At 36.6% G+C, this 21461-nt stretch overlaps 1 protein-coding gene and 1 long non-coding RNA gene across 10 annotated transcripts in view; one reads left to right on the top strand and one right to left on the bottom strand.

The window, feature by feature from the left end:
- Window positions 1-21461, bottom strand: part of LOC107651903 (uncharacterized) — a 42213-nt gene that overhangs the window by 7944 nt on the left and 12808 nt on the right. The window lies entirely within an intron of this gene.
- On the top strand, window positions 973-19784 carry LOC103100634 (mucin-2-like). Of its 9 annotated transcripts, none has more exons than XM_007488376.3 (9): window positions 973-4223; window positions 5005-5096; window positions 9888-9960; window positions 10903-11049; window positions 14501-14602; window positions 16250-16379; window positions 16809-16964; window positions 18290-18435; window positions 18946-19784. In XM_007488376.3, the coding sequence occupies exon 1, from the start codon at window positions 1226-1228 to the stop codon at window positions 3734-3736; it is 2511 nt and encodes an 836-aa protein (XP_007488438.1). In that variant the 5' UTR covers window positions 973-1225; the 3' UTR covers window positions 3737-4223; window positions 5005-5096; window positions 9888-9960; window positions 10903-11049; window positions 14501-14602; window positions 16250-16379; window positions 16809-16964; window positions 18290-18435; window positions 18946-19784. The 9 variants fall into 9 exon arrangements, with proteins under 9 accessions (XP_007488438.1, XP_007488437.1, XP_007488441.1 ...); XM_007488375.3 differs by having other exon boundaries at window positions 14439-14602; XM_007488379.3 differs by lacking the exons at window positions 14501-14602; window positions 16809-16964 and adding an exon at window positions 16965-17169.

Here is a 21461-nt window from a genome sequence, read left to right as displayed (position 1 = left end):
AAAATATTATAAGTAATCCACAATGAATTTACAAGCCATATTCCTATTAGTAGAAAAGAAACAAATTCCATATCTCTATAGTTCTATTTTTTAGGGACTCTGTTGTTCCAGGGAGATATAGCCTCTGCAGAAGAGAATCTTTTTTGTCTTCTCCAGTAGAAGTCATCCTCACTTGACTTAAGAAACATCTAAAAAGTTTCTGTAATTGACAGTCAATCAAGATGTATTTTCCAAGTCCTTTCTATGTGCCCTGTGCCAAGCAAAGCACTGAGTATGCAAAAATAATGGTCCCTGACCTCAAAGAACTCACTTCCTCGATGGGAAAACAACTCATACAGCTTCTTGTTTAGTCATTTTACAGTCATATTTGACTCTTCATAACCCCATTGGAGGACTATATGGCAAAGCTACTGGAGTGAATTGCTATTTTCTTTTCTAGCTCATTTTACAGATGAAGAAACTGAGGCAAACAGGATTAAATTTGACTTACCAGGGTCACACAGCTTGTAAGTGTTTGAGGCCAGATTTGAACCCAGGAAGAAGAATCGGACAGCAGGCCATGCACTCTATCCCCTAAGCCACCTAGCTATCCCTTTATAAAGCTAAATGTACACATACACACACACACACACACACACACACACACACACACACACACACAAAGTATGTAGAGTTTCTAGGGGAGATCATTTTAGAAGGATGGAAAGCACTGGCAGAGGAGCATTATCCATGATTAGAATATTTGTATGTACACCTCAGCTTCTTGTGGGCTAGAAAATGATTAGCTCTTTTAAGGAGTTATTCTTCTAATAATCTTATTTACTCTGGTAATTTCCCCATCAAATTACGTATTCTGGAGGAAATGGTGTATGCTGAGCACTGCTCCCTATGGATAAGGGAACACACCAGTAGACATATTTAACTGTGTCATAGGGTGGTGTGATTGTGACATCACTTGATGTTCTAAGCCTTTTTCTTCTCTTTCTTCAAAGGAGTAGCAGGCTTGATCCTCTATCTGCCACCCAACTTCATTTTGAAATAGAATTCAGCCAAGTTGTAACAAAGATCTGAGCCAATAGAGTGATACCTTGATTACCTGTAATGAACATTTGCAACATTCCATTCTGAGGAGACCCAATTGATATACAAATCTGGTAATATTGAAGATTAATTCAAGAAAACAACGCTTAGGGTGGGCCCTGGGATCAGCATACATTCAAACAAAATGCCTACTCCTTTGACTTCTTTCTCTGAATCTGTCTCTTCACTGGAACCTAGAACTATCTTCATCTCTCCCTCTATGCCTCCTATGCCTTCACACTCATCTCTACCTCCCCCTATATCTACTCTAAAACATTCCCCACTCTCTTGTTCTGTACCTATGTCCAAATATAAACCTATTAATAGACTCTTTCCATCTAGCTCTAAATCTGCTTTGTTCCTATCTGCGTCTAATCTTCAAATTAACCCTAAATGTCCAGTTCACAGCAAATGGATATCGCAATCTATGTCAGAATGTCCCACTTTCTGTCCCATCTCTGAATCTACACCTATGGGGCCAACTCCATTTGTTTGTGCACCTTTGCATAGGGCTCCCTCTAACTGTATCATTTCTTCTCTTAGTCCGAAATCTATTCCTGTCTCTAAAGCCTCTACAGTGACAACTGTGACCCCACCAAAAACTACCTGTGCTTCTCTCCCTGTGTTTCCCTGTAATTGTGTCTGTATTTCTACCTCGACATCTACACTTCTGCCAGAACCTGCCGATCCCCCATCTAACTGTGTAGTTGTCAATGGAAATCCCTGTAATTGTGTCTGTTCCTCTACTACAACATCTATACTCAACCCAGAATCAACTGCGCCCAACTCTACCCATACCAATGAGAATCCCTGTAATTGCGTCTGTAACTCTACTTCAACATCTACACTCAACCCATCAGTTGCGCCCAACTCTGCCCACGCCAAAGAGAATCTCTGTAACTGTGTCTGTACCTCTACTTCAACGTCCACACTTTTGCCCCAATCTTCACCTGCCTCTAATGGTGCATTTTTCACTAGGGATCGCTGTAATTGTGTCTGTGCCTCTACTTCAACACCTACGTTCTTCCCCATGTCTTCCCCCTCTACATCCACCCCCAAAGATCCCTGTGTCCTTTTCCCTGGGTTTCCCCTTAATTGCACCTGTGCTGCTACTTCTACCTCTAACCTCGTTCCCAAATTGAATACAAACAAAGCTACATCTATCTGTGCATTATTCCCTGGGACTACCACTAATTGTATCAGTAACTTGGCATCTCTGCTTAGCCCCTTATCGCCTATAACCAGATCTACATCTATGAGTGCATCATTCCCTGGGAATCCCCCTCCTTTTGATGATGCTTCCCCCATACCTACCCTTAACCCCAAAGCTGATAAAGCTTCATTTCCCTTTGAATTCCCAGGGTTTCATCCTAAATGTATTTGTAATTTTAATTTACCAGCTGCACTTAACCCCAAAACTGTTCAAGACACTTCATGTGCAGTATCCCCTGGGAATTCCTCCAATGCTATCAATAACTCAACATCAACATCGACCCTTAGTCCTACATTTAATCGAGCTACATCTACTAGTGCATTATTCCCCGAGAATCCCGTTAATTGTGTCTGTAGCTCTACATCGACATCGACTCTTAGCCCCCATTTTAATCGAGCTACATCTACCTGTTTGTTATCGGATGTGAATTCTGCTATTTGTATCAATACTTCTACCTCCACATCGACACTTAACCCTCAATTTAATCGAGCTACATCTACTTGTGCATTAGCCCCTGAGAATGCTGCCGTTTGTGAAAGTAATTCTACCCTGGCATCTGACATTAACCCCCCATCTCCTCCTCTAACCCGGGCATCATTTCCCGGGAGCCCCACCGAACGTACCTGTGCCTCTAATTCGGCAACTACATTTAACCTCAAAAATCCTCTAGCATCCAGAACTGCATCTACTAATGAATTCTCTCCTGGGGTTCCCGATAATGATTTCACTAACCCTACCTCAAAGTCTCCACTTGGCTCCAAATCTAGTCCTCTCTCCAGAGCTTCAGCTAGCCGTATATTATTCCCTGAACATCATAATATTCCCCCGGAGGAACCTACAGTCTGCCCAAAATCTACTTCTAGTGCCTCAACCACTAAGGTTGGGACTACACCTAAATATATCAGTCCACTTTTCCCAGGTTTTCCCTTTAATGGCCCTGCTGCCCTGTTAGCTAAAATCTTCTCAAGATCGAATCCACCTAGAGTCACACCTACAGGTCCCTGCTGCGTACCTCTACGTATTCATCCCTCCAATGAAAACTCAGGCTCTACCTCGGCTAAACCTAATCAAAATTGTGAGCCTAATCTATCATCCCTTAAAAATATAACAGACTGTAAATTTTTTGGTTCTAAACTCTCTTTATCTGGGCAGAAATCTCCTCCTCTCTCTAAATTAACCACTAAAACTCAGCCTATATCTATACCCCGCTGTACATCTTTAGGAACTTCTACCTCTACACCTTTTTACACAGATATATCTCCAACTTCAAGCAACTGTGACTTGCCACCTACATGCCCAACTTCATCTTCACCTGCCCCTTTCTGTCTCTATGACTCTGACTCTACCCCTGCCCCTTCTCCACTCCCAGAACGTAATTTCATAGCACTCTCCTCTGATGAACTCTCTGAGGTTGACACTCCACCTTTCTCATCATCTCCCTGAACAACTTTATCTATCTTTACTTCTACTTTCTACCTCCATGGCATATGCTAAAAGCATCAGACTCTTGCCAATCCCGTCAAATGCTAAAAGAGTCTGGATATAAAGAAAAAGAAGCAAAACTGACCCAGGGCCCATAGATGGACTTTCAGCAAGAATTAATGAAAAACACAGAATTGACTGTCCTGAAATAGGATGGATTTTGTTGGATCATCTCAGCTTCCAGTTGCTGTTCTCCTCTGGACTATGGTATTAGGATTCATTCTTGTTTTGCTGATGGGGATTATTTAGTTTGCTCCTCAATACTTCTCCTGAACTCAGATACCAAGGTTCCTCCCCAAAATGGTGTCAGTCGTCCTTTTCATTGTGAGATGCTTCGACATTTGGATGACCTTGCTAGTGGAGAGCTGGAACCTCAGTCCCTGTTGGACCTGGCTACTGCAGGAATCTCTTGGTCCCTGCAGACGGTGTGCCGGGACTGAAATTAACTGTGAGTGAACAACCCCACAATGATCACGGTCCCCATTGCCTCTTCTATCTTCCTTTAAGGCAGTGGTTTTTAATCTAGAGTCCAGGAAAACACACACACACACCTGTGTATAATTAATTACACATGCATAGACATATGTACACCTGCAGACATGCATATATAAATAAATGTGTGTGCATATATACACATTAGTAGTTACTGACTGCATGTCAAAAATCGGTTTCCTTTGTAATTCTATTTTTATATATTTAAACATGTTTATTAACATTTTAAACATATTTTATTAACATATTAAAATATTTTTAAAATTATGAGGTGTTCACAGGGTTTATTTGGCTGCCAAAGAGTTCTATGACAATAAAAAGTTAAGAAATTATGCTCTAGATTAATACTACTATTACTACTGCTACTACTACTACTACTACTACTACCTCTAGTACTACTACTAGTTCTACCACCACCACTAATACTACCACTTACCGCTACCACTACTAACACTACTATTTGCTTTTACCACTACTATTACTACTACTAGTTCTACCACCACCATCACTTCTCCTCTTCCTCCTAATTACTATTGCTATTACTGATATTACTACCACTACTAATACTACCATTACTAACAACTACTCTTACTATTACCACTATGACTTAGCTAAGGTCACATATACAGCAATACAAAGATTCAAACTCATATCTTCCAACTACAGTTTCAATTGTTTTCTCATGACCACAGTCCTACAGGTTATTCAGGTCAGGTATTATTGTTTCCTTTCGACAGATGGAGAAACTGGTGCAGAGAGAGAGGATTGGAATTGCCTGAAATCACAAGGCTCATGAGGGAAAATATCAAACAAGACTTTCTGACTTCAGGTAGCTTTTTTAGTTCTTTTTCTTTTTCTTTTTGTTTTCTGAAAGAAAGAAACAATCTTTACTTTCTGTTTTATAATCAATATTGGGTATTGGTTCCAAAGTAGAAGAGAAGTAAGGGTTAGGAAAGAGGAGTTATGTAAGATTTGCCCAGGGTCACACAACTAGGAAGTGTCTGAGACCACATTTGAACCCCAGATCTCCTATCTCGAGGCTTGGCTCTGTAAAAGTTAAAATTAAATCTCAATAATAATATTATATTTTGAGAGATATATTAATGATCATTAGAAATCAAGGAATAAAGAAGATACAAAATAAAGACCACATGCCCATGACTGGTTAGCCATTTTTTTTTAGTCATCACCACTCACTACCATCAATGCTGCTTCTACATCAGAGAGTGGGAGCCTCCAAAGCCTATACCCTTTATACTCTGTCTACAGGAAGTATGTAATGACAGGAAGTCAGTGGGCTCTTGGGATATGTAGTTCTTTTTTAGCGTAACAGATTTTTAATCATATAGCTCTCAATCCTCTGAGAGTTCTTTTTCAATGGTTTTGACTCCATGCCACTTGTCCTCCACTCATCTGCTTTTAGATCCTCCACCTGCACACTGAGTCTTCTCTCTGACTTTCTATTACCAATTCATAGCTCACTCCCAGAGCACACAGACTTTTCTAACAGCATTCACATGAAATAGAGTGTAAATATGAATTTTCCCCTTATACAAAGGGTTGAACTGAAGTTCAAGGCAATTAAGCAACTTTCCTTAGTCCCATTGTTGGTAAAGAGAAGACATGAAATTTAAAAAAAATTAATTTTACTTCCATATTCAATCTTTAAAAAAACATTATTACCTTACTAAATTCATATCAGTATCTCCTTGCTATCTGTATTGGTATTTCACTTCATTTGATTCATTTCAACAAATGCATGGTGGTAGTTGTAATAATAATATAATTTTTCCTGTTTTATAGTTTACAAGGTAATTTTCTTCAACAATTGGGAGAACTTAATTCCTATTGATTGATTGAGATGGGTAATAAAATTAATATTATTCCCATTTTATAAGTTAAAAAAGAAAATTAAGATTTAGTGTATGAGTCAACACTTAATAGGATCATTAAAATTCTGAAATCTGAAAGAATGAAGATAAAGTATGTTCTAAGCATGATACAAGTGGGCTTATTTGTTTTGCTTTTAATTTCACATTACTTCATGCATTCTACTTTTCATTCAATCTGGAGGGCTACTAGCAATTTCCAAAAGGGATAAAATATAGACCCGGAGTATAATATATATACATATATATATGACATATATCTATTATTATATGTTAATTTACTGAAATAAAGTATGTTCCTTATACGTATGCACTAATGTAATATAGAATATGTCTAATATGTCTCCTATAGAATATAAGAAGGAATGTTCTATTCCTTATAAAAAGGAATATAGATTATATAATAAATTTGTATTATATGTATATATTACATGTGTATAGTATACCTATGATGCTATGTACATAAATGTATATATCCCTTTGGGAAATAGTAGCTCTTCAGTTTGGCTAAAAAGTAGAATGTGTGAAGAAACGGAATATAAAGTACAATAATGGTAGGAATGTCCTCAGTTCAAACATGCTGCACAGTATGTGGTATGCTAAGTCCCTAGAAGAAAGAGGAACTTGCCAAAGATTTTCTTTTAAACCCTTAGATTCTATCTTGGAGTCAATACTCCATATTGGTTCCAAGGCAGAAGAGTGGTAAGGGCTAGGCAATGGTGATCAAGTGACTTGCCCAGGGTCACACAGCTGGGAAGTGGCTGAGGTCAGATTTGAACCCAGGACCTCCTGTCTCTAGGCCTGGCTCTCAAACCCCTGAGTTACCCAGCTTCCCCCTGGCTGAAGATTTTTTTGAAGGGGGACAACATGATGAAATGTAACTTAAAAGGTTATTTTTCAGCTCCATTATATTTGGCAGCTCTAAACTATGGATTGTTTGGAGAGGGAAAAGATTGGAACCAGGGAGATCAGATAAGAAGGCTTTTAAAGTAGACCAGCTAAACAGTGATGAATGTCTGGACTCTTCTAGTAGTAGTTGAATACTAGTGAAAAATATAATGGCAGAAGTATTTGGGAATAAAAATTGACAGGATATGGCAGTTGATTAATTTTGGAGTTGAGAGGGGAGGGAAGGTCAAAGATTACTTAGAATTTTTAAACCCGATTGACTGAAAAGATGGAAGATACTTATTAGTAACATAAATGGAGAAATTGGAAAGCAGGGATCCTGTGGGTGTATATCTGTTAGAAGTTAATGATTTCATTTTCAAGTGTATTGAGTTTGAAGCACAAAAGAATAATCCATGTAGATATGTACAATAGGAATATGTAGAATCAAATCTGAAGCATGCAGGAAACAAAGACATGATGATACTAGCCAAGGAATCAATCATTAAGGGAGAAAAAATTGAGAAAGAAAGGAGAGTAAAATGTAGAGCTTTGGGGGACACTTACACTCAGACATTGAGACTAAAAATGACTCAAACCAAGAAACCCAGGAGACTTCTTTATCCAAGTGGGAAAGTAGAATGAAAAGAATGTAGAACCCTGGGAGTAGTCAGTCTTTATGTTTGTGTCAGTAAGATCTGGGAGAAAGCTTTAGGGAGATCAGAAAGCACCAGGAAATGGACCCTGAATGCCCTGGAATATAGCAATGACTAAGATAAGGCTTTGGACTTTAGCACAGAAATCCAGAAAAGTTAGGATTCTACCAAGCAAAGCCTAACTACCTCATCCAATGGCACTTTAAGGGATAGGGCCTGGTTCTGGAATAGAGCCTCAGTGGAGGAACTTGAGCTGGAGACATGTATAATCCAAAGAATATTTCATAAGTGATAGGAGGTATTAACAAAATCTGAAAGCAGATTGAAGTAGACCATTCTTCATTTTATTTCCTCAGTGAACTTTTCTTTACTGTAGGCAATATGTATCTTCTGTCACAATACGATGAACATGGAAATATATATTGTATAATAAAGCATGAACAATGCACTACCATATTAGCTATTACTATGGGGAAGGGAAGAAGAGAACATGAATCTAGAAAATGATTATTGAAAATTGTATCTGCATGTAATCTGAAAAAATAAATAAAAATGTTAAGTGATAGGGAACTGTTAGAGTTTATTGAATAAGAACATAACATAAGGGAATCAATTAATTTGGCAGCTAAGTGTAAGATGGACTGTAGTGGAGAGACATGTGAGGCAGAAAGAATAATCAGGAAGCTATTGTGATAGTCCAAGAATGAACTGATGAGGACCTGTATCATTTTGACAACAATATTAGAAGATATGATGTCAAGGGATATTATGAGGGCAAAATCAACAGGACATGGAGAAATATGGAATATTGTGCAGAGGAAGAGAGTCAAAAGTTTGTTATGACATTTATGTTATGGATCTAGGTTACTGGGAAGATAATAGTGCTCTTGGCAGTAATAGAAAGTTAGAAAGACAGATGGGTCAGAGAAAAATAATGATTTCAGATTTGAGCATGTTGAGTATTTTTACATGTATATGGGACATCCAGTTTGAGATGTCTAATGGCCAGTAGGAATTTGAAAATCAGCATTTAATAAGTAGATCTAAGATCATCAGCATAAAGATAATAATTGAAATAATGGAAAATATGCAATCACTGAGTGAAATAGAATAGAAGGAAAAGACAAAAGTACCCTGGCCAGATCCCAGAAGGAACCTACCTTTTGTAGATGTGACCTAGATAAAGATACAACAAGGAAATTTGAGGAATGGTCAAGCATGTAGGAGGAAAAATAGGATAGAGAAGTTTCACGAAAAATTAGATAAAAGTAGGCATCACAGAGAAGAAGGCAAGCAAAATCCAAAGCTTTAGAGAGATCAGGATGGACGGAGGACCAACATAATGGTTATTAGGTTTGCCAATTAAAAGATAATTGGTAATTTTTGATATAGCAGATTCAGTTGAATGAGTTGGGAAGCCTTTAGACATTGAAAAATAGAATTAGAGGAATGGAAATAGAGGAACAGATCATAGATAGCTTTCTCAAGGAATTTAGACTCAAAAATGAGACAGCATTAGAGTATAGTGGAGAAGAATAGATTAATGAGGGATATTTTTTTGGTTTGTTTTAGAATGGAGGAGAGATAGTCATGTTTGTGGGTTGTAGAGAAGCAGTCAATAGACAATTGAAGATAAGTGAAAGGATGAGGATGATACAGGAGACAATCTACTGGAGAAGCTGGGATAAAATGGGGTTATTTGTCCATGTTGAAATGTCATGGGAAGAATGGTCAACTCTTCATGTGAGATGAGTGAAGGAGAAGATAATGGAAGAAGATATCTTTGTGATATAAGATGAGGAGGGATGAAAAGAATATTTTTTGTGAAATAATTCAAGTTTTTAGATGGAAAATGGATTGCCAAAAGATACAAATATGTTTCATAAGGAACCTTCATTTTAGATGAAATAAAAATAAAACATTTAAGGAAAATGGAAAAAGGGAAACAACTGAAAATATATGATAGGACTAGATCAGAGCAAATCTTCCCTTTTTTCCCATTCTGTTAATTTTATTCTTATAGTAAAGATGGAGGGATGTACTTAAAAAGAGTTTAAGTATGTGAATGTACAACTTTTTAAATACTCTAGATTAAATCATATTTATTATTGATATATTCAATTTGTTCTAGTGATCTGTGCTTGATGCCATGCTATTTAATGTTCTTTTTTTAAATCAAATACTTAGAATGAGAGAGAAGGCATTGTTATCCAATTACACTCGATACAAGAGAGAGAGGGATAGAAGGACATCAGACTGGGTGAGTAAGTTGGGCAAATATAACAAGATAAACAATTTCATAAAATAGATGAGAAAATTTAAGATGGCTGGCATTCTGCACCAGTGAAAGGAATGCCTAGCCATGCTGATGAAATCTCAGATGCATCAAAATATTGAAGTAGTTTATGCTCTAATGCTCCTTTTTAAAACAAAGGTGATATTCTTACTACCTACATGCCAAGGTTTTAGAAAAATAGCATTTAAAAAATACAGTTTATTATATATACATGGACTACTAATTCACCCCAAGTCTGAATTAGTATAGATTTGAGTGAACCAGTCTTTGACCATGGCTTAACCTAATAGAAATCACCTGGTAGTAGATTAAAACAATCAAATGTATCATCCATCAATCTTCTGGACAGTATAATTTTAGTAATGTACAAGCAGTAAATATAATAGATCAAAAGTAAAACATCTTCAAAATGTAACAATATACAAATGTTACATGTGCCTACTCTGGATATTTTTTTCAGAGCAGTAGTACTATTTAAAGCTTAAGAAAATCATGGTTTACATAAATTCCTTATTATGGATCAGTTAATGAAACATAATCACCAACATTTAATTTGCATCCATGAGTTCAGCTTAATCAATTGAAGAAAGTGATAATACACTTCTTAGATTTATTTCTAATATTATAAGACCAAAGGAAACCAAGCAATAAATATTCCAAGAGGTGGCAATTGGTGACATAGCATGGCATTTTGATAAACATGCAACAAATTATAATGCATCCATGTATTAAGCAACTGACTCATAGCCCCCCAAAGCTACTAATGCCCCTATTTTTTTTAGACTAATAAGTAATCGAATTATCATTTTGCATTGATTCTGAGACAGAAAATTGGACTTTGTGATGTGAAGGAAAAATTGTTTGTATTTTCTTTTTCCTGTTTTGGTTTCCTGAGGTGATACACAGAACAAAGAATTAATGAAGACTGAGGTCAATAATATGAATATTCCTGATAATGGTGGTCATCAGAGTTTCTATACTAGGAGACTTTAGTTTGGATCCCACAAATGGTGTATCATTACTTTGCATTGGAATCCCAGGTTTAATGGCAAGGTAAAGTAACCTGGGTCCAGGTAAGCAGGGATATCTACAACAAAGGAAAAGGTGGAAGCAAACATTATGGGACTAAGTATGTGGTTGAAATCAATGGCAAGATCCAGTCTGGTAAAGAGGGAGGCAAGCAAAAAAAATCTGTTACATTAAAGGTGGACTAGAACAATCAGGGTGGATGCTAGACATTTAGCAATTGGGAACATGTGAAATTCTTTAGTCAGGAAAACATGAAGAGTATGAAAAGGAAACAGTCATGCAACAAGTGGTTTGGGTTCAACTTTCTTTCTTTCTTTCTTTCTTTCTTTCTTTCTTTCTTTCTTTCTTTCTTTCTTTCTTTCTTTCTTTCTTTCTTTCTTTCTTTCTTTCTTTCTTTCTTTCTTTCATGAAAAGGGGAATGGTGTCAGGAATAACCCTTACTGTATTGCATTACATAATTACTATGGGAATGATTCCCCCATTCTCTTTAATTACTAATCATTTAAATACCTCACTTTCTAATGACAGATTTTTCAAGAACCCTTCCTTAATATCCTCTGTCAGTAATGCTGTTCCCTTCCTTGACCCTCTCAAAGAAGTTTATTTTTATAACTCTCTTGTGAACTTATATAGTATTTTATATTTAAGTTATTTTCTCTAAACTATCTCTCTGATTCTTCAACATGGAGCATAGGTGACCTTGGTTTTCTAAGGTTGTGCCAATAAATCACACACTTTCTCAATGGCTGTCAACATGGAGGGTCTTCAAATAGTCTGTTAAGTCAGTTAGTCAATAAGCATTTATCAAGTGTCTATTATATACCAGACACTAGGCTAAACACTGGAGGTATAAAGACAAAAGACAGTTCCTCATCTCTCAGAGCTCACAGAGTAAGGTGAAAGACCAAAACAACTATGTACAAACCGATCACATACAGAGAAATCAAAGATAATATGGGGAAGGGATTACCATTAAGGACTCTGGAAAGGCTTTTCCTAGATGGTAGTTCTGCCTTTTTTCCACAATCTACCATCAGGGTTCCATTTGCTCTTAGAGATTTTCCTATTTATTCTACAAAATTTTTCTTGTACTTGCTTTTACTAAGGAAAATAAAAATGCTTCCTCATATCTGAAATATTAATAACTATACTCATCTCACTCTGAACTTTAATTTTGCTGATACTATGCTCATGGAAACTTCCTGTCCCTTTGCATTCATCCTTTGTTAAGGGCTCTTCCTTCCTTAGGACATATAGAGGGAAGGAAATAGGGCCTAGGGTTTCCCTACTTGGGAGAAGAGTCCTAAAGAAGATTGAAGCATCAGCAATTTAAAGTCAGGGTTTGCCCAGATTAATTTTTAAGCCTTACCCTCCATCTTAGAATCAATACTGTGTGTCGGTTCTATGGCAGAAGAGCCATAAGGGCTAGGCACAGGATTAAATGACATCCCCATGGTCACACAGTCAGGGAGTATGTGGGGCCTGATTTGAACCAAAATCCACCCATCTCTAGTCCTAGTTCTCAACCCACTGAGCCACCTAACTGCCCCTAGATGATATTTTAAAACATAGTTTTATTCATGAGTACTTTTATCTTCCTTTTATTCACCTCATAGAAAATAATTCCAATTTTTTCTTCCAAATTTCATTTTTTCCTACAGAATAATAGGGATAAATTTATATATATATATATATATATATATATATATATATTACAGTAATTTGCTTTAAAAAAGGAAATATCATGAGGATAGAAAGTGATCGAAATGTTTAGGGGGAAATGATGGCAATGATCTTAGTGTTTAGTAGATCACAAGCTAAATCTGGATGAGCAGTGTGCCATGGCTCCAAAACAGTAATGCAACATGAATTTACCCTGAGGTATAGTGTAGAAAATGAAGGAATCTCTCCCTCTTTAATGTGCTGTCACTAGTTTCAGGTTACATCCCTGAGTTTTCCCATTAGTATTCTCCTTCCTGCTTGATGCTAAGTTATTTTAATGACTATTCTTTTGATTTGGCCAATTAACCTGTCTGAAGGCCAGGTATCTGTTCTATCACTGAGGAAACATTTTGGTCTTTTCCTCTAAGTCTTAATGATACTCCTGAGGTCACTTATGCCTCCTTGCAGTAGACCTTCTAGTTCATCTTTCTTGTAATAATAGTTAGTACTGGAATGAGGGCTTTAAGGTTTGCAGAGCATATGTTATATCCTTCAATCCTCATAGCAAACCTAGGATGTAGGGATTATTCCTATGAGGTATTATCTCTATTTTACCGATGAGGTTGACAGAGGTTAAATGACTTCCCCAATGGCACCCAGCTAATGTCTGCCTGAGGTAGTATTTGGACAAAATCATTTTTGACTTCCAGTATAATGCTACATCTGCTGTTCCATATAGATGCAGTCTCTTCCTGCCTATGCTTTTCATATTTATACTTTGTACATTTCTATATCACATTTGAGATATGAGTTTTGCCGATGCTTCTTTTCTTGGATTTTGTATTCTTTGATTTCCTTCTCATTCTGGGTATCTCAGGGATAGCTAGTTGCTATAGTGGAGAAAGTGCTGGGTCTGGAGGCAGAAGACTCATTTATATAAGTTCAAATCTCACCATTGTCACATTCTAGCATTGTGGCTCTGGGCAAGTTACTTAACCCTCTTTATCTCAGCTGCTTATCTGTAAAATGAGCTGGATAAGGAAATGGAAATCACTCCAGGATCTCTGCCAAGAAAATATCAAATGGGGCCAACAAAGAGTTAGATACAATTGAAAATATTGGTACAATAAATGGGTATCTTGTTATTTTTTTTATAAATTAAAAATGAGTTTCACAATGAGTAGAAGATGGGAGGTATTGGAGTTGGGAAGACATGATTTTAAATTTAATCTCAGGCACTTCTTAACTTGTGTGGTCCTGGGCAAATCACTTCACCTTTGTCTACCTCAACTGTAAATGGGGGGCTGTGTAAAAATATGACCTTGCTCATGGAGTTTTAGTAAGACTCAAATGAGTTAATTTTTGTAAAATATGTAGCACAGTGCTTGGCAAATATTAGGTGCTTAACAAATGCTTATTACCTTCCCTTTCTACCTTTTAATCATATCAGAGACACACAACATGCAATTTATTAATGTATTCCTATAGAAGCAATAGAATGTTGAAGAAGAGAAAAGGACTTAGGTTTAAGGCCTGGCTCTGATATTAGCTGTGTAATCTCACTGAAATCTTATATCAAGTTCTATTATTTTAACATTATGATAATTATATTCCTAATCTCAATTGATTGCTGTGAGGAAGGTGCTCTGTAAACTTCAAAGTATGATATAATTAGAAGCTAGTAGTGGAATAAAGAAGGAGGGAATGTCTTTTGTGAAATGTCTTTTCACTTCCACTTTTAATTTACATAGCTTATGAAATCCTTTGGTATACCATTTAAAAAATTCAAAATAAGGGATGAAACCCAATGTAGGTCTCATCCCTGGTTCCTGGACCTTTCTGTTGGGATCTAAGAAGAGGTTGAGTCTTAATATGAGAGGCTACTGCAAGAATCATTTTCCATCTAGAGAAAAAGGTAATTTTCTGACACCTCTTGTGCTATCTTATCCAATTTCTATCTAAACTATTTTTCACTCCTGAACATTTTCAGGTTAATGGAGCCATTTTGTTTTCATCTCAAACCACTGAATGTGCTCTAACTCTTCATCCTTTTGTTTTCATTGAATTGGAGATGTTGGGAGATGAGTAATATGTTTATTTTCCTAAATTAGTGAGATGGAAATAGTCTTGTTAGTCTAGTCTTGGTTGTCTAGACCCTTTTGACTGATTTTAAACATTGCAGAAATTATTCAGATGTGATTGTTCTCATCTCCTTCTTACTACCTATTAAACTTTACACATATTTCAAAGTCTGACTAATCTCCTTCCTCTGAGAATGAATGGAAAACAAATTTTGTCTAGTGAGAATACAAATCTTTGAGAACAGAAATCAAAAAGGAAAGAAAAAGAACAAATTCCTTCAAGGACCTTACATTTCTCATAGGGGACAAAAACATAGATAAAAATGTTCTGGCTATAAAGGGGATTTGATGTGCACATTCAATTGGCAGATCCCTTATCAAAAGCAGTGGCAACTGGATGGAGCAGTGAGTTAGAGGGATGGACCTAGAGTCAGAAAAATATGAGTTAAAATCTAGCCAGTAATGCTTGGGAAAGTCATTTAACCTCTCTCTGTTTCAGTTATCTAATTTGTAAAGCAGAGATAATAACAGCTACTTCCCAGGGCTGTTGTGATGACTAAATGAGGTAATATCAGTAAAGCACTTTGCAAACTTTAAAGTGTTAAACACCAGTTATTAAAAATAAATTCTATATAATAATATTAATTTGATTGTTCTCAAGACAAAAGGTGGAAAATTGGGATGGAAGAGATCAAAAGATACATAGAGAATAGCTGGCAGCTGGAAAAATGGACTTAGTTGATAACTGGATGGATTGATTAGGACTTGAAACAGGTTTCAGGATAGGAGTCAACTAGAATATAGACTAATCAGGCTAGTTTCCAATCAAGTTGGCCATTAGAGTTAGAGTTCTATGCATCAGTAATATCATTGGTCTATGGATTGGGGATATCAATAAGCAGGTTTGATGTGGCTGCGGTGTTGCTCTAGTAGATGGGAAAAAGCAGAATGGTAGCACCAGGAAAACTAAAATATGGCCTTGAGAGTGGCTATATGAGATGGGAAGGGATGGCAGGAAGTCTTGACTGAACATCCTATTGTATACTCTTCTTCATGTCTTTCTTGAACCCCCTCCAACAGCTGTAATGAAAAGAAAATTAGATTGTATATGGAAATGGAGGACCTCCTTTTGAATGACTTTGTCACTTACAAGATGGCTAACCCCAAGGAAGTCAATTCACTTTAATGAGCTTCTTTTTCCTATTCTGTACAATGGGATTGATAATTCTTGTCCTATGTTCTTAATAGTATGTCAGAAGCCAAAGATGAGATAATTTTTGAAAATTTTTCAACACAAACAACCAACATTTCCAAAGTTTTATGGCTTAAAAGGTATAGGGACTCTTCTTACCAATACAGACCCCAACCCATGTAGACTTTAGTAGAGCTTCGACCTAAATTGTTTATGTCTCTCCAATTTTCCATATCTTATCAGGCACAGCAAAATGGTGATGAGATATTCTTGTTGATATTTCACATAGATTTCATGGCCTTATGGTGGTTGCTGTCACAAATGGTCACCACAGCTGATCAACAGATATCTTGAGCTACTGTTAATCCCAGAGGATTATGCTTCCCTCCATAATGGGAAATGTTTGCATACATAGAGCTGTAAGTAAGGGAAGGGTACTAAGACTTTTCCCTTTGATATCAGACTTCTTCAGTGTAATCATCCTTCAGGAAAGTGTTCCACTGATACAATATCAGCATTGTGATGTCTATTAATTATAGACTAGCACTATAAGATCCTACTTTTCTCAGAATAACTGGACCAAACATAATCTAATGCTAAAATTCAAGATTATGAAAAGAAGTTCCATTTTTATAATACATAAGAATCCATAAAATTTTCAAATAAAGACTTTTTCAGTGGGCTTTGTGGCTTCAGATAATTATTAGCCTAGCTAAATGTAGAGAGTTTATCAATAGAAGGTGGTTTCAGTTTGTCAGACAATCTTATAGGGTTGGATTACCCTAAACTTGCTCTGGAACTTCCAAGGGAACCTAATGGTTTAATTTTTTTTTATTCTTCTCCTACAGTTGCCTGATTTTCTGACCTTCCCCAACCCTGTGTATGAGTCTGGGTGGTCTAATGAAAAGGGGGCACACCACTGGCTCTGGATAGGGTTTTTCCTGTCTTTGTCGAATTGTGGAATTTCCTTGAAAAGCCTTGCTTATTTCCTTATGCTGTTACAGGTAAATTCATCTCCTCTATTCTCCAGTTAAGTGCACTAAGTAGCATAGGCATATATGATGAATCCTGCATATGAAGGGAAGATGGACTTAGAATCAGAACACCTATATTTGAAGTCTAATTCCAACACCAACAAGTAACATATTCCCAGAAAAGATATTGAATCTTCCTAAATTTTGTTTTCTTTACCTGCACAAAGAACATAAGGTTAGTTGAATTCTCTTGATCATAGGGTTTAAATGAGAATTGGGTGAGCCTTTTTACCTCAATAGGCCTCAGTTTCCTCATCTATAAAAATGAAAGGGTTGAGCTAGAAGAATAATCTCCAGAGTTCTGCCTAGCCCTAAATCCTAGAATTATGTAGTCCTTAGAAGCACTTGGAACTAAGATTTTATCTGTTACAAGCATATAAAATTATCTTCTCCCATTCTCATATTGTAGCATGATAGGTATAACTTAAAACATATATACATACTCACTTTATTAAATACCAATTACATGTCAAACACTGCATAAGATCTTGAGGATATAAAGACAAAAATGGAATTATCCTGCTCTCAAGGAACTTACTCTCTTCCCTCTATTGGAGGGAAATGATGTGTACACAGATGAAAAAATAGAGAATATGTATTTTTAAAGTTATTAAGTAATTGGAAAGGAGTGTCTACTGATAGCTGGGGAGCAAAGGTTAGGAACAGCCTTTTTTATTCAGTGGCATGTGAGGGGAGCCTTAAATGGAAATAGGTTTTCAAACAGGTAGAGTTGAAGTGGAGAGTGTTTTAGCATTGGCAGATGACTGTGTTGAAATCCCTTTCATCTGGAATGTAATATGATTAGGTAATTTATTACCCATATTTGACTAACTACTTACTTAATTCATGAAATATTTGCCTCTCAATATTTGCCTTTCAAAAACATACACTAAATCTCTAAAGTTAGAAGATACCCTAAAGATGGTCTAAACCAAGACCCTCTTTTAAAAGGAGAAATCTGTAGCCTAGCTAAGTGTCGAGTCCAAGGACATTAAGAAATTACAAGTAACAGAACTACATTGTCATCTTAGATCTTCTGACTCCCAAACCAATGCTCTTTCCATTTCATAGAATCATGCATCAGATAAAGTCCAGTACTCTTGTATTTTTAAAAGTTTAATTAAAAACAAAGTAAACAAAAACAACATTCTCTGCCCCACAGGACATCTTCACTTGCTTGCTCTCCAAGTCCCTGAAAAGATGATTTTTGCCAACTTACTGTGATTTGTTCTTAAGCTACATTATGACTACTATTCAGTTGGTTTCTTTGTATTTCTCTTTATCTCTCCAACTAGGCTAGAAGCAATTTGAGGACAAGGTACAAGACATGCTTCTCCTTCTCTTGCAAGGTCTCACACAAGTGTGTGTGACCCCTTTTGGGCCCCCCAAGAACCCGTACACGCATAGCAGTTTCTCTATTTTTTGTGTCTTCTGTTTAATTGTGAGTATCTCCTTTTCATCTTGACCTCTCTACAGACAGGACTAAGGTTGTGGAGCATCTGGATGGGAAACTTTAAAAGTAACTAGGTGAAGCCTAATAGGATTGAAGATCATAAGGAGCTGACTGAGGTCTAGTAGAGCTCAAGGTCACCAGGGATGGCATGGGCCACTAACATAGTGAATTAGTCAAAAATCAAAAGTTAGGTCAGATTGAAAAAAAGGAAGCATTGAAGAGTTAATTAATATCATTAGCAAATACAATCTTAGCATGAAAGTTGTGCATGTGGTTTTATCAATATTTTATATATGAAGAAATTGAGTTTTATAATTTTTTTACTTGCCTATGATCACATCACTAGTAAATAGTAGATCTAAATTCTACCTGATGTTTGATGATATCTATTTCTCTCCCATCCTGTCCCTACCATCTTTTTCTATTAATGATTTTTCCTGGTATCATGGTTCCCACAGAAGCTTAATTTCTGCCTCTGAATTTTTTTATCACCTCTAGATTGAATCCTTTGTACCCACGCTTGGACCTCCCTAATGCTGACCACATGCCTGTCTGGATTACTGATGACTGCTTTCTTCCTGGACCAGTTACTTGACCTGTTGTTACCTTATCCCCACTGGATGGACTCCTTGGATGATGGACCCATTTTGGACTTTTGGCAAATGATATATGTCACTCCCATCTTTTCCTCCCTGAATTGTGAATTCGATTTGAAATTTTGGCAAATGATGCTCATGTCACTCCTCTCTGTCCTTCCCTAAACTTTGGATTTGATTTGGACTTTTGCCAAGTGAATGATACCTATGCCATACCTATCCTGCCCTCTCCAGACTCTGGACTTCTGGAAAATGATACTTCTGTCACTCCTATACTTCCCGCCATTTCCCTTGGACTTTGGACTTGATTTGGACTTTTGCCAATGTACTTTTGTTTCTCCTATAATTCCCTCCCAGTTCCATTCCATAGCACTGTCCTTATTCCCACATCCACAGTCATCTTCTGAAGATCCTCCTCCAGTTTGAGGCCTCCAATTCTGCTATAGGTCTCTGAATATCTGTTTCTCATAGAGTCAAACTCTGGCTCCTAGGTTCTGACACCTAGACTTCATTCAATCCTACAGATCTCCCTGGACTGCTGATCATCACCCTACCTGATCTGTTTTTGCCTAGGCCAAGGTTCCGATATATGTGATATGATTCATGAGGAAAAATGTCAATCTCATTTTCTGTCATTTCACCATTATTGCCTAATTCATCTGAGACCTAAATGCTTTGTTGTCTCAAAGGCCTCAAAGATTTCCCAATTAAAAATTAAAATATCCCAGGGATGACTTGCAACTAATAATGAAAAGTTTGAATTTCTATTATAGCTTATAGATTTTCAAAATGTTTCCCTACCAACTAAATATGGTGAAGTAGGTATTATGTTACTCTAACCATTTTACAGATGAGAAAATTGAGGCCTATACAGGGAATTGATTTGCCCAAAATTAGACAGCTAGATATCTCAGGGTTCATTCTCAGATATCTTGACTTCTTAGACCTTCTCTTTTAAGGAAGTGAGGTATTTGATTATATTAATAATAAGAGTAATGATTGACATTTATATAGCATCTTATGGTTTATAAAGCACTTAATAAATAGATCCCATTTGACCTTCCCAATCACCCTTAGAAATGGGTGCTATTATCTCCATTTCATAGTTGAGGAAACTGAGGCAAGCAGCAGTTCAGTGACTTGTCCAATGTCACACAGGTAGAGAGTCTCAAATATTGGATTTGAAGTAAGGTTTTCCTGACTCCAGATCCAGTGCTTTATCTACTGTGTCAACTGGCTGCCTCTATATTAAATCCATAGCACAGAGGTGATGGAATAAGGCAGGAACTCCATGAATTTTCCCAAATTCATTTCCAAACTATAAAAGAAAATTATTTAAAATGAATTCTGTAATGATAGAATCAACAAAAGGACATGGTAAAACAAAGAGGTTCAGGGGTAATGAGAATGCAGTCTAATTAAGGTAGTGTCAGGGCAAACCATCCTCAGATCAAACTCCCAAAAGGCAGCAGGGAGGCCTGGTAGCTACACTTTGACATAGGCCATCAACTATACCCCAAGCATAGGCCAACAATTAGCCCCACCTCACCCAACCTGTGCCCCATGAGCAGACCAGCAGTCAGGCCCCTCTCATCTAGTACAAAATGTCTGGGATAGGGATCAGAGATCAAATAAAACTAAAATCTATGAAATAAGCCAGAAAAAATGAGGGAAATCCCCTAAAAATTGACCCTGGAAAATTACTTTGCTGACAGTGAAGATCAGAACACAAACTCAGGCAAGGACAATGATGTCAAAAACAGCTACATTGTAAAACTGCAAAGGAAAATGTAAAATATCATCAGGCTTCAAAATAATTCCTAAAAGAGCTAAGACATATTTTAACAATCAAATGAAGAAAAATTGAGAAAATAATGAGAGTAATGCAAGAGAATAATGAAAAATTATGTGTCAGCAGCTTGGGAAAGGAAGCACAAAAAATGAAAAAGATGTATAAAATTTAAGCAAAGAAAACTTCTTACAAAGTAAAATTGACCAAATGGAAAAGGATATATGAGAACTCAAATGACTGAAGAAAATAATTTCTTGAAAATTAAAATTTGGAAATTGGAATCTAATGACTCAGACATTAAGAAACAATAAAACAATCAAAAGAATGAAAAAAGAAAAAAATGTGAAATATTTCATTGGATAAACGATTGACCTGGAAAATAGATGAGAGATCATTTAAAACATTGGATGACCTGAAAACCTTCACACTCACACACACACAAAGAGCTTAAACATTTAAAAAATTGTCAGGAATAAAAGTACCAATATCCTAGAACCAGAGGGTAAAATAGAAATTGAAAGACTCTACTATGCACATTCTGAAAGAGATTCCAAAAATGTTATATTCAAATATTATAGCCAAATTCTAGAGCTCTGAACCTAAGGAGAAAATGCAAGTAGACAAAA

This window comes from Monodelphis domestica, chromosome 3 (genome assembly GCF_027887165.1).
Source record: "Monodelphis domestica isolate mMonDom1 chromosome 3, mMonDom1.pri, whole genome shotgun sequence".
Taxonomy (NCBI): Eukaryota; Metazoa; Chordata; class Mammalia; order Didelphimorphia; family Didelphidae; genus Monodelphis; species Monodelphis domestica.
The sequence above is the reverse complement of the archived record's forward strand: the minus strand, read 5'-3'. Positions and strand labels throughout refer to the sequence as shown.